Here is a 14,060-nt window from a genome sequence, read left to right as displayed (position 1 = left end):
CCCCCCCCCCCCCCCATGATTTTTTCCTCTGCCATGACCATTGTTTCGACCACAATCTGTCCTGGAAGAGTGCTGAATGAATTTAACATCGTTGGACATAATATGTGAAGATGATGAGCCCGTGATGGACATAGATGGGAGGGTCTGGCCATGAATAAACTCATGATCTAAAAGAAGGTTATGTAGTTCACGGAACGCGACAGATTTTGGCCGAGCTAATGAAGTTGTAGCAATATCTTTGAAGTCACTTCACAGGCCCTTTAATATGTAGTTATTCTGATAGGAAAATATGAAAGGACGAACGACAACAACTAGCTTATCACATATGAGTTTCGCTTTAATAAGATATTGAGTGATGTGTGGCCTAGTAGTGAATGAAGTGGTTAAGAACCATAAGGTCTGAGGTTCAAACCCATGTGTCGACAAAAAATACACTAGGTGATTCTTTTCATTTGTCCTAGCCTTGGTGGACAGTGTTACTTGGTACCTGTTGCTGGTGGGAGGTGGGAGGTGGCAGGCTAAGTTGCGTAGACTCTTCACTTTCAATGCCGCACGCCTGTCGGATTCTCCAAAAATACACTACTTTTGGAGAATCCGCACGCACCCGTTGACATTTTTGAAGAGTCTGAGCAACATAAGTGGCAGGTATCTTGTGCAATTAGTTGAGGTGTGCGAAAGCTGGCTCGGACACAACGGTCATTAAAAAAAAGATATTGAGTGATATTCATATCTTGCTTCATATTTTGAAGTTGCATATGAAGATTGAGAATTCTTGTTTTGGAAGGCAAGGAGAGAGCAACCTTCAACGCGTCCCAAACTTCTTTGGTTGTGGAAAGACCAATAACAATTAAAATTATTTCTTCAGAGAGTTATGAGATAAGGAGACTTAGAATAACTTGGTCCTACATAATCCATTGAGAATAGACTGGATTGGGATAACTTCTTTATCGTTATTTTATTTGCCCGAGATGGTGAGATGGATGGCATGAGTTACTTCCATCAACATATCCAAAATGGTTTTGGCCACGAGGGAATGACAAAATTTGTGTTTGCCAGAATAGGTAGGTAGAAGAATTAAGTGTGATTGAGATAAAGTGGTGTGCATGATTGAGGGGTGATGGAGGAGATGGGTTGCCAGAATTCATTCGTGATTGCTTGAAGGAGAGAGGTTGGGTACTGCCAGAACCAGAAGTATATTGTTTCTTGTTCACTGTTGAATTGATACATGAAGGGAACATATACACAATAGAGTAAACCAAGTCTAGGACTCCTACATACAACATTAGACTACAAATAAATAATAGATGGTGGTACGATAGGAGTTATATCTGGGCAAGGACTCGAGCTGCTCGACTTGGATGTTAACTGTCTAATATAAAGTGGCATGCTTTACTTGGTTGGTAGTTAAATAAGTTGTTCTAACCGAAGATAATCTAAGGAAAAGAGGTATATCAATTTGTTCAAGGTGTTACATGTATAGACAAGAGGTAGAGACAATCAACCATCTATTATTATATTGCAAGTGACTAGTCAGCTGTGGGACTTGTTTATTAACCTCAAGGGTATTATAAGGGCAATGCCAGGTAGAACAACTAAACTTTTTTCATGTTGGAATGAAGGAGGTAAATTACTACCAACAAGCCAGATGGAGGATCGTCCTAGCAGCTATTTGGTGGACTGTTTGGAAGGAGAGAAACTCAGTATGCTTTGAAGATACAACTAGCAATATGCATAAGATCAAGATGAACTGCATTGTCCTCCTTTATTTTGTGTGTGTAAAACTGAATATATTGATAATCTTGATTCAATTTTACAGGTTTTAGATTCCTTGTAAGAAGAGCAAGGTCTGTAGTTTGGTTTTTGTTGTAAACATCTTTTGGTTTCTAGCACAATCTGTGTGCTGAATTCATATACTCCCTCAATCCCAATATAAGTGTGCAGTCCTTTAAATCTTGTGGTCTTGAACTTCCAGGTAGAATGTTGAAATTGAAAAACTTAAACTAATTATTGAAAGAGACTCGTTTTGGGACAAACCAAAAGGAAAAGTAAGACATTTAAATTGGGATGGAGAGAGTCATATTTTGGAATATGTATTTTTTCCAAAAAAAAAATCTAGGTATATTTGGATTCATGTTAAAAATAATATTAGTTGTATTGGAAAATACACTGATACCTCAAATTGCAAAAACAACATACCCAGTATGATCCAAGGAAGGGTGGGGTGTATGCAAACCTTACTCCTACTTTATGAGGTAGAGAGGCTGTTTCCAATAGATCACGACTCAGAAAAAACGTAAAAACAAATTGTGGTGAAATTACTGTAGAAAAGAAAAGAGGAGTACTGACATCCTCAAATTGCAGTTGACACAAATTAACTATTTCACTGCTCCCAGTTTTTCTTCACTGTGCTGCTGAAACTATGCAAGCTTTCGATCAACTTTCTCTCAACGTTGCCTACTGTCCCAGCCCATTGCTTCCTTTAATCCCAATTGTTCCTCCATATCATCAACATTAATGTAGACAATTATAACCAATCAAATCAGCTTGTATTCTTTTCTAAATACCCCCTTTTCTGCCGCCACTACCACTACTTTACCAATGAAGTCTATGTCTTTTGATACATCATTTTTCCTGCATAGCCATAAGAGTAGCTATTGTATGAAGCCAAACAAATAAGGCATGATTTCTTATAATCCACACTTGAATAATCATAGCTCTTGTTTGGAATCTGCCATGTAAAACTAGTTTGTGGATCATCTTGTGGTTACCCATTACCGGATGATGGGTTTGGACTTGACCCACTACCTTTCAATTTAGCTAGTTATCCAATTCTTTTCAGGTCCAAATTGTAATTTATTCCCCCCCTTATATATTTATGTAAGTAATGTTGCGGTCAATAATTATAATCATTACTTCGGGTCATTGCAATGTTTCTCTAACATCTACCGCTTGAATTGTATTTTGAAGGAACATGACAGTCAGTCCAAGTAGCTTCATCTCATTTGTGTCAGAGATATTTCCGTTACTTCAGGTATCAATTGTAGTATTGTCCGTGAGCTAAACTTTATTTTAGTGTTTTGATTACTTTGTTTGATGATTTTACTCTCTTCAAGGTCATTTAGTGCATCTGGAGTTTAATATTCTTTTGAAACAATGATCTAAAACGTTCTTCTCAAGCTTGATTTGGGAAGTTCAGCACAGTAATTTAAGAATTTGGCATGACTCGTAGTAGAGCTAGTTGCTTTGTGTTTTATCAACATTCTGCATCAAATCCAATATTTCATGAGAAGACTAAGCACATTGAGATTGACTGTCAATTTTGTCAAGTCGACTGATCAACTTGCAAATATCTCACCAGCTCCTCATCGGTTCTCATATTAATTACATTTGTAACAAGTTAGGTACATATGACTTGTATGCACCAGGTTGAGGAGGAGTGTTAGAATAGGAATATATATATACAATCCTACTTAGAATAGGAATAGGAATAGTATTAGGAACATGATTAATAAATAGTATCCTACTTGGTAAAGAATTGTATTGTAGTGTCTATAAATAGGGTCTCTATGTAACAATATAGATACAACAATTCAATAATATTTTTCTCCTATATTTCTCACATGGTATTAGAGCCTCTACGATCTTGGTAGAGAATGAAAGAGCTTCCGCTGTCGGCGGGCGACTCTGGCCAATGATTATGTTAGCGAAAGTTGGGTCATCGTGTATCTTTCAAGTGACTATTTTCTCATATCAAATTTTTGTAGCACCGTGCCATCATTCCGATGACTACTTTCTTATATCTAATTTGTGTAGCATTGTATCATCTTTTTGGTGACTACTTTTTCATATTTAATTTGTGTAGCACCGTGCCATCATTCATATCTTATTTGTCTAGCACCATGCATCCTTTCAGTGACGACTTTCTCATATCCGATTCGTGTAGCACCGTGCCATCTTTTCGGTGACTACTTTTTTCATATCTGATTTGCGTAGCATCATTTTTTCCGGTGACTACTTCCTTATTTGTGTAGGGTCGTGCCATTATTCCGACCCTACCCGTATAATTTCTCTTTTTTAGTAGGGTGGTGTCGTTAATCAGACTCTACCTATATAATTTCTATTTACCAATAGGATCATGTCATCATTCCGACCCTACCATATAATTCTCTTTCTTAGTAGGATCGTGTATCATTCCGACCCAATCCGACCCGACCCATATAATTTATTTCTCAAATTGTGACCACTTTTAGCCATCAAATCTAGTACTCTGACACATGAGCATGTTCCAATTTTGAGCACTTTCTGGCGACCATGCACCGGGAAGAAGTCTATATGGAACAACCATCTAATTTTGTTGCTCAAGGGAGTTGAGTAGCCTTGTATGTTGAATCTAAAACGTTCTTCTCAAGCTTGATTTGGGAAGTTCAGCACAGTAATTTAAGAATTTGGCATGACTCGTAGTAGAGCTAGTTGCTTTGTGTTTTATCAACATTCTGCATCAAATCCAATATTTCATGAGAAGACTAAGCACATTGAGATTGACTGTCAATTTTGTCAAGTCGACTGATCAACTTGCAAATATCTCACCAGCTCCTCATCGGTTCTCATATTAATTACATTTGTAACAAGTTAGGTACATATGACTTGTATGCACCAGGTTGAGGAGGAGTGTTAGAATAGGAATATATATATACAATCCTACTTAGAATAGGAATAGGAATAGTATTAGGAATAAGAATAATAAATAGTATCCTACTTGGTAAAGGATCGTATTGTAGTGTCTATAAATAGGGTCTCTATGTAACAATGTAGATACAACAATTCAATAATATTTTCTCCTATATTTCTCACAACTTTGTTTGATGATTTTACTTTCTCTTCAAGGTCATTTAGTGCATCTGGAACTTTTTTTGTTTTGAAATAATGATGTACGAACCGACTTGGTAACTGGAAAACATAATCTTGAAATATTGTCTGATTGTATTTTCTAAAACTTTGCCATGGTTGAGCCTGAATTTCTTTATCTTTGTATTAGTGAATTTTGGCATGCAGTTAAAGTAAATTATAGCAAATTCCAGTGCTAGTTGATTACCAATTAATTATTTTGGGAACTCCATTTCTTGAGTGATTCTAATATTATACAGCAGTTATGTAATTCAGATGTATTCCCCTTGTTATTTGGAAGTAAATAGTGTTTCGAACTGCTCATTCATTAACTACTGTATGATGTTACTTGCAGATTTATGCTGGCTCATTTTTCACCATTCCCTTGATCCGATGGTTTCTTGTTCAAAAGAGAAATGGTGAAATTGAAAGAAGAAATCGATCCAGGGAACAATATGCACAAGCACTTGAACGACCCGATGTCTCACTGCGGACGAAGGTATCAAATTTTTGCTGCTTTCTTTACTACTCCCTCCGTTCCAATTTATGTGGTAGTATTTCCTTTCTATTTCGTTCCAAAAAGAATGGTAAATTTCTAAATTGGAAATTCTATCAACTTAAACTTCTCATTTTATTCTTAATGACAACCTTCTATAACCACACAAAAGTAATGTGGCATGTTTAACAACATTTTAGTTGTGTATTTTGGTTACTTAAACTTGTTTTTGGTTATCTTGTTGTAGGCTGTAAAAAGTAGTTTTATGTAGTTAATAATAGGTCATGGACTGCACCAAAGGGTGTGGCCTAGTGGTCAATGAAGTGGTCGAGAACCCTACGGTCTCTGGTTCAAATCTTAGCGGAGACAAAACACAAAACACTAGGTGATTCTTCCCATCTATCCTAGCCTTGGTGGACAGAGTTACCTGGTTGCCTATTACTGGTGGGAGGTGGCAAGTATTCCGTGGAATTAGTCGAGGTGCGCGAAAGCTGGCCTGGACACCACGACCATCAAAAATAAAAAATTATTAGACCATGGACTTGGATTTACCAAATGATAAGAATGTCTGTGCGATTCAATCATTATATATACACACACACACTAGTTCTCGAACACGTATATCTCATACTAATTAGTATTAATGTTTTAAAATGATATAAATAATACTGAAGTATGTATATGATGAAAACTGTAGGAGAATGCAAGTGCGAATTGATGAATGAATAACCTATTGGACTGATATGTACTTATTTTCAAACTATGAATGTGAGAATATCCTTTATTTTATTTTTTTCGAGAATTGGTAAGTAGAGCGACCTTTTATATTAGCAAGAAGGGACCACGTATTGTGGGGGATGTTGCGACCCTAGTGCAATCTTCTACCATGCTAAACAGTCCGGTATTTAATTTTCTGTAAGTTTATATCTGGTCTCTTTGGACTTCATCTACACTTGGTGTTTTTCTGTTGAAATAGTAAATATATATTATAAACAGTAAGGCTCAAAGATTGTGGGATACATTTTATTACATCAATAAACCAAAACATCCCCGTTTATGTATGCCATACATATATGAACTATTTCGGAAATTGAGGTGAGATTACACGGGATTGTGGTGTCTAAATGCAAATAATTATGATATCTAGGCTTGTTATTCCGAGAGCATGCAATAATAGATTAAGATGTCACACAAAGATTCAAAATCAGATAGTTGAAATGGGGGAGTGCTATCGAGGTGTTATGTGATAGAAAGATGTCTTACCAAAGTGAAAGATAAGTTCGACAAAACAATTATAAGACCAACAATGTTTTATGGGAGTGAATATTAGGCCGCTCAAGGCCAACACATCCACAGGATGAGTGTCGCAGAAATGTGGAAGCTAAGATGGATGTGTGGTCATACATGACTAGACAAAATTAGAAATGACCACATTTGTGATAAGGTCAAGTAGCACATATCAAGGATAAAATAATAGAAGTCAACTTGAGATGGTGGTCATGCCCTGTGTCAACCGCCAAACGCATCAGTTCTATATGTAAAATCATGGTGAGTGAAGGCGTTAAAAGAAGACAAGGTAGACCTAGAGCCATTTGGAAGGAAGTTGTCTCGAAGGACCTAAAACCAGAGGCGTATCCAGGATTTGGAGGGTAGGGGTGCCACACAACACTGCTATTTATAAAGTCCAAATAACGTAAAGATATGATCCTTTGCGCTTTGGTTCGGATTATTTGTCTTTTTCTTTATATAGACAAATCGATCAAACGAAAAAATTGAAATAATTATGACAACTTAGTGCCAAGAAAAAGCTTTTAACAATATTAGTAATATCATAAATATGTCATCGATTTTTAATTGCACTCGACAAGTTTTCATATTCTAAAAACACTCAATGATGGCATAACTATTTGTATTATTTAAATACTTCACACTTTATGTAACAAATTAAATATAAAGTGGTTGAGAACCCTAAGGTCTCAGGTTCAAAACTCAGCGGGGACAAAAAATACTAGGTGATTCTTCACATTCGTCTTTGCCTTGGTGCACAGAGTTACCGATACTTGTTGTTGGTGAGAGGTGACAAGTATCTCATGGAATAAGTCGAGGTGCGCAAAAGCTAACTCAAACACCATAGTCATCAAAAAAAAAAGTAACAAACTAAATATAAAGAGGCCGAAGATCTTCACATACATAATTTCAATAACTTAGACGAAGTAATATTAAGAAGTCCCAGTGGTTTGGGCTTGGGACTTTCATGTTGGAGGTCTCAAGTTCGAAACCCCTTGCCAGCGAAAGCAAGGGGTTTGCCTTCTGGGTCGAGCTCGTTGCACCGGACTTAACTAGTGCGGGTTACCTCTCCTATGTGATTTGCAAGCTATTGCATAGGAGCGGGGGTTTTACCTTGTGCGCACCCAAAGGGTAGCGGCTGCGGGTTTTCCTTGTCATCAAAAAAAAAAATAAGTCTCAAGCCTTGACAATAATAATAAATCTAAAGAGGCCGAAGAAATCAAATGTAATCAGAGCCTTGCTTTGTAATTTGAAGTTCTTGATCTAGAGCCCCCCATTTTTCTTGCTCTGTGTTGCTGATTTCCACTTGACTAGATGGTAGCCTTTTTTCTCCTTATTCTCTTGCCAAAGAAAATTCATCCTGATACTATCAAACCTATTGATGATCCCTTTTGAATAGTCACAGGGTAGTAGACCATAGAATACTCTTGTAAATATGGTTTAGTGCAACCTATGCATTGTTTTGGTTCTTAATAGATACAGAAACAATTACTAGGGATGGCAATGGGGCGGAGCAGATGCAGAGCGATTTTTAGCTTATGCGGGGCGAGGCGGGTGCTAACAAATAATTGTAAATTTCAAGCGGGGTGGGGCAGTTGTGGGTTGAAACAAATGGCTGAAATTTCAACATTAATTTCGCTCGCTGGCATCACAATCTGTGCTAGAAGACCCATTTGAACTCCAATTTTTTAACCACTTTTGAATTTAATTTAACCAATTTAGATTTATTATTAATCAACATTCAACAATAATAATTAAAAAATGAAATAAAGAGTGGATTAAAAATAAGTTTATTTAATGTTTTAAATAACCATTAAAAAAATTACTAAAGGCAACATGATAAGAGGTTTGGGCATCTGTCGAGGATATTCATCTTCTTTGTCATTTAAGATTTTATTTTCTTAACACTACAATCCCTGTAGTATTAGTCATATATTAACTTCTTCTTTTCTTTTTTTTTTTAAATATTAACTTGAATGTTCTTTAAAATTCATTTATTATTCTGCACAATATTTTTAACCTTAAAGTATTACAGGAAAGGAAAATAATACCATATGTAAATAACAAAGTAGAAAAAAGAAAACAAATACTTATGCGGGGCGGGGCGGGTGGATTTATGCCGGGCGGGGCGGAGCTGGTTGAAATCAAAGAAAAATGTCATGCCGGGCGAGTTGAAATTTTTGCGGGTTAAGATACCCTTCCCCATTGCCATCCCCAACAGTTACCAAGGTCAACAATAATTAAGTTTAAATTTTTTTTACAACTAAGGTATTTGATTAGCGTGAGCTAAATACAATATATTGATACATTTGAAGATCATTGTCCCATGGCTTGATGGATAAAATACTCGACTTCTAATCAAGTAATTGTGAGTTCAAATCATTCGGGCATGAATTTTTTTTCAAAAGAAATGAAGAACGCAGCATAAAAATTCTACAAGAGTGTCATACTAGAATCGAGCTCACATCCTTGAGACATAGATTAACCGCTTGCAACTGGAACCTCACACTACTTTGTGACTATGGGTGGCACAAAAAACATTTGAGAATATTGCTATACATATACAAAATTTCGACTGAGGCTTCCGGATGCCATGGCACCCTCACCCATGTTCGTAGATCCGCCCCTGCCTACAACCTCTTGTGATCCTTTAAGACCTAAAAAAAGTTGGGCTACAATTATAAAAAAAAAAGAGATCCATTTAGATTCTACTTATTACTCCCTCCGTCTCATTTTATGTGACACTCTTTTTTCTTTTTAGTTTGTCCCAAAGAGAATGTCACCTTATTATAAATTTATAATTAGAAACAATTTAACTTAAAAATTCTCATTTTACCCTTGATGAAATGATTTACAGTCACACAAATATCTAAAGATTGTTTTAGACCACAAGTTTCAAAGGTTCTCCTTTCTTTCTTAAACACCATGCCAATGCCAAGTTAAACTGTGTCTCATAAAATGGGACGGAGGGAGTAGTTGTTTTAGTCATGTCATCATTTTTACTTACGTTCTACGCCTTTCTAACAGTTGTTTAGCCTTTCAAAGATACATCACTGGAAAATATAAAGAACATAAGCTCAAAAAGAAAATATAAAGAACATACTTTTTATTTTTGTTATTATTATTAGTTTGTATAATAGTGGTTCTGAGAGGAGTTAAATGAAGTAAACGTATTCATATAGCCCACTCCAACATGGTCAATAAGGATTCTTATATTTCTTTCTCTCCGTACTACACCACCAAATACACACTGGACTGATGTTCCACGTGTTCTTCATTGCTTTAGGCAAATCTTCTCTTCCGGCTTTTCAAAACTTTTGTAGTGGACATTGGCATCATCCATCTCGAACGCAAAATGTTGTAGAACATTTGCCGAACTCGAGCTGCTACAGAACAGTGTACAAAAAGATGGTTAATTGTCTCCACACCTGTAACATTTATTGCTTAACACAATGCCCCTTCTCTGCAAATTGACCTGAGTGAGACGAGCCAATGCTTGACAAGTCAATACCAATGTTTGATGCCTAGTGATTATGTTCACAGCTTTTGTTACTTATGTCTCGTTCCCACTTTCAAGATGTACCAACTCTCTTAATGATATGTATAATTTTCAGCTTCTGAGTGCCCGGGATATGGCACAGAGAACTTTTATTGGCCAGGATCGAATTGTTTACAGTACAGACAAGGACTTATATGAGCAAGATTATGATGCACAACAATGGGAGAAAAAATTCCGAGAAATTGAAAAGTCTGAATAGATGGTGTTATTCAAAGGTAATTTTGTTTTGTAAAGTCTCGAGTTCCATACACACAGAGACTCCGATAAATTATACCTTTCATTGCCTCTAGCCACGACATAAGGCAGGCAAAGCTGCAAGTCCACCAACTGTTAGCCATTGTGTATACTCAATTTGCTGATAAGAATTGGAGCATGTCAAACAGTAGATTTTGATGTAATCAGCAACATTAATCCAGGCTTAAGAACTACAAGATTCAAAGTCTAGTTCATTAAGAATGTACTTGATATGACAATCGATCTGCTACAAATGCCAGGCTTTTATAGCAAAATTAGCCTCGTTGTGACATATTTAGTCAGTTAAGATGTTACTGTGTATTTTGAATTTGGAAACATTTTTTCGAGCACAATTATTTGAATATTTTCTGAAGAGCATTGAACATTGTTTTAGATTATTCCATGCAAAACAAACCATGAATAGGAGCTAATGTAATTAACTATGGACAATTGCAAAATAATCGTTAGACTTGTCATTTTGTAAATTGAAATGTTTCTACACTTGTGCATTATGCAGCACAGGATCAGTTTACATATGAAATTTGGCTATGCAAGTGTTCATTAAGTATGGAAAAACACAACTGCTACATAACGTCGATATATCGAAGTAGGGCAAACTGAAGGAGAACACACCTAGAACCTCTCGAAAGGAAAATCAGGAAACTTCATTAGACAACATCCCCAAACTTTGACCCAAAGCATGTTTATCTGAACTTGAACACCTTTAGGGAATGGCATCTACTTCAAAACAAAGGAAAAGACCAAGAGGGTCATCAATGTCTCTAAATAAAGAAACTTCAACAAACACCAAAGATGATCAATCAATCCATTCCTCTACCTAAACTAAGGATATAAATATCCTTGACCACTAACACCATTCAAACGCAGCCACAGACTATTAAAACAACTAACATAGATCCAAATAACACTCTTATATTTGATAACTAGTGTTTAGCCATATATTTTGCCATTACTTGGAAAATATATTTGGCAACCATCCAAGTTTTTAAGTTCTAGAGAAAAAAAATAGAATTTGGGTCAAATTTTAGTATTTGGGAATTTTTTAAAATTTAAAAATTACCCAAACTTTTATATTTTATAAGAACACCCGTCATTTATAGTTTTGTACTAAATTTCATTCATAGTTCATTGTACAATATATATATATATATTATACATTTTTTTATCCAAGCTTGCTCTCACTTCCAATTACAAGTAGTAATAGTAGTTTTTGTATACAAATCATTGGTATTTTCCTTTTGTTTTCTTCCTCTCTTTTTTAAATTCATATTAATTATGTTTGTTATCATTTTCACGGAACATTTTTATTATAAAATGATAATATAAATTTATGAGTATTTTTAATAATTATTAGAACTTATGGGTATAAATCTTTTTTTTTTCTAAAGTAAAATATTTCTCCCAAAATCTACGGCGAAATGCATGGTGGAACTTCACTCAAAAATGACTTGTCAAAAATATTTGATAATTTGTGGTTAAACGTGTAACACCCCGTAACTAGAAAGAGCTAGAATTAGAAAGAGTGATTTTTTATAATAATAAAAATCTGGAAAATTGGTTAAGTTAAGTTAAGTTTGAGTTTTTGGTCAACTTCAAACGACCATAACCCCTAGCTCAGGATGATTTAGGTGTGTTTTCAGATATCGTAGGAAAGATCTTGGAATAATCTTTCCAACGCCGCCGAGTTTGCGCTATTCCGAGTTCATATGAGTGAGATATTCCCATTTGAAGTTGGGTTGTTCATTTAAGGAAAGTCTAAACCGGATTTTGGAAGGGTATTTTAGTCTTTTCCTTTCACAATTATTTTAATCCATTTTTAGGAGTTTAATTGGGGTCAAATCAGAATTTGGTCAGTTTAGAGAATTGGAAATTTACGCTAGGAGAAAGGAGAAAAGAGGAGAAAGAAGGAGAAAGGAGAAAAGAGGAGAAAGAAGGAGAAAAGGCAAGATTCGTCAAGAACGTTCAGGTTTGATTGTGGATTTCGTCAAGGATTCAATCCTACGAGGTATGTGAGATCACATAGAGTTGGGTTAGTTCACTCACGCGCCAATAATGATTCAATTCAGCGAAGTTTATTTGATTTGAAAGTAAATCCTATGAGTGCTTGATGGAATTCGTTGGAATTCTTGTGGCTTGTGTTGTTGAAGTTTCTTGAGTTCGATTCATGTTTTTGGGTGTGATTTTGAGTTGAATCTTGTATTATTGAGGGTATAATCGATCCTAAGTGTTTGGGGATAGAACCAAGTTGAAATAGGGGGTTTAGAGTTGAAAAACGAAGGAGAACAGTCGGAGTGCACCTGGGCAGGGGCTTGGGGGGTCGCCCCTCTCAGAGCCCCAAGAAGAGGACTCTGAAGTTTGGGCCCTGGGCACCGCACCAGCCAGCGCGCCCCACCCCAGCTTCTGAAGTTTTCCCTCTGGCGCCCCGCGCCTCTCATAGCGCCAGGGACGCCAGTTTTTCCCATTCCTCCCCATCTTTCCGTACTAGTTCCTTAGCAACGTACCTATGTTTTCTTGTTGATTACAACACTCTAAGGTACGTCTAAACATCATGAAATCATCCATAAACATAAGATCATGAACCTTGAATCCATAATCCAATTCAAGAAAAGTTAAGATCAAAGTCAAGAGAAGTAAGAGTCAAGTCAAGAAAAGTTCTTAGAGTTTTCCAAAAAGTCTTTTCCAAATGTTTTAACTTTGTTTTAAGACTTAAAGTTCAAGTTGAGTAAAGAGTAAGGAGTAAAGATTGAAGTTCATTTCTTCAAAAGTATATGGGGACTACGTATTTCCAAAGAGTTTAAAATGTTTTCACATTTAAACAAGTAAGGAAACCTTGGTTTCCAGAGAGCCTTTGAGCTAGTTTTCAAAAAAGAGTAAACGCTTCCACAATTAAGCAAAGGAGGAAACTTTGATTTCCAAGATAGCATTTGAGCTAGGTTTTTGAGCAATTATCTCAAATCAGAGAAAGAAGTATGTTTTTAAACATAAGAGCTAGTATCATATTTTGGGAGTAGTATTGAGCACCGTTATGGGGGAGAGTTCAGACAACTCACAGCCCCCATAAACCATGTAGTAGTCATCATGGGTAGAAAAGGGTCATACTTTTTAGATGATTCCTTTAGTGCTTTTTAGCATAGACTAATGGATCCACTTAGTAGTTAGGTTCTATACCCTCAGCAAGGTATAGGACGGCCCTTACAGCGTGAGGCAAAATGCGGTATCATCACAATAGCTCTTACATGATGGTTGTCGGTTAGAAAAACTCCCACAGCAGTATTATTTTCTATTTTTATATACATCTCAGAGTTTTATTGTATCTTTGCATACACATCAGAGTTACTATTGTATTCTTAAATACACAGAATTGAGATCCATGTTTTAAATGCTTTTCTTTATATTGCACTTGTTTTGTACTGCATTATATTGAAATGAGTTCAGTTAAGTTGAGTTGAGTTGAGCCAGGTAAGTTCTTCAGTTCCTTTCAAGCTTATGTCTTGTTTTAGAATTTCACTCGCATACTCGTATACTTAATGTACTGATGCCATTCGACCTGCATCTTTTAATGATGCAGATACAGGTAAC

General features: G+C 36.0%; 1 protein-coding gene across 1 annotated transcript in view; it reads left to right on the top strand.

The window, feature by feature from the left end:
- LOC102601987 (uncharacterized protein At5g03900, chloroplastic) overlaps positions 1 to 10,838 on the top strand; it is a 35,563-nt gene extending 24,725 nt beyond the window's left edge. Inside the window, exons 11-13 of the mRNA XM_006339968.2 lie at positions 2,968 to 3,031; positions 5,240 to 5,383; positions 10,282 to 10,838. Coding sequence (XP_006340030.1) covers positions 2,968 to 3,031; positions 5,240 to 5,383; positions 10,282 to 10,425 — 352 coding nt within the window. The 3' untranslated portion in view covers positions 10,426 to 10,838. The remainder of the gene's footprint in view (positions 1 to 2,967; positions 3,032 to 5,239; positions 5,384 to 10,281) is intronic.
- Positions 10,839 to 14,060: the final 3,222 nt, after the last annotated feature.

Source organism: Solanum tuberosum, unplaced genomic scaffold (genome assembly GCF_000226075.1).
Source record: "Solanum tuberosum cultivar DM 1-3 516 R44 unplaced genomic scaffold, SolTub_3.0 scf00013, whole genome shotgun sequence".
Classification (NCBI taxonomy): domain Eukaryota; kingdom Viridiplantae; phylum Streptophyta; class Magnoliopsida; order Solanales; family Solanaceae; genus Solanum; species Solanum tuberosum.
Note: the sequence above shows the minus strand (reverse complement) of the source record. Positions and strands in the feature narration are given on the sequence as shown.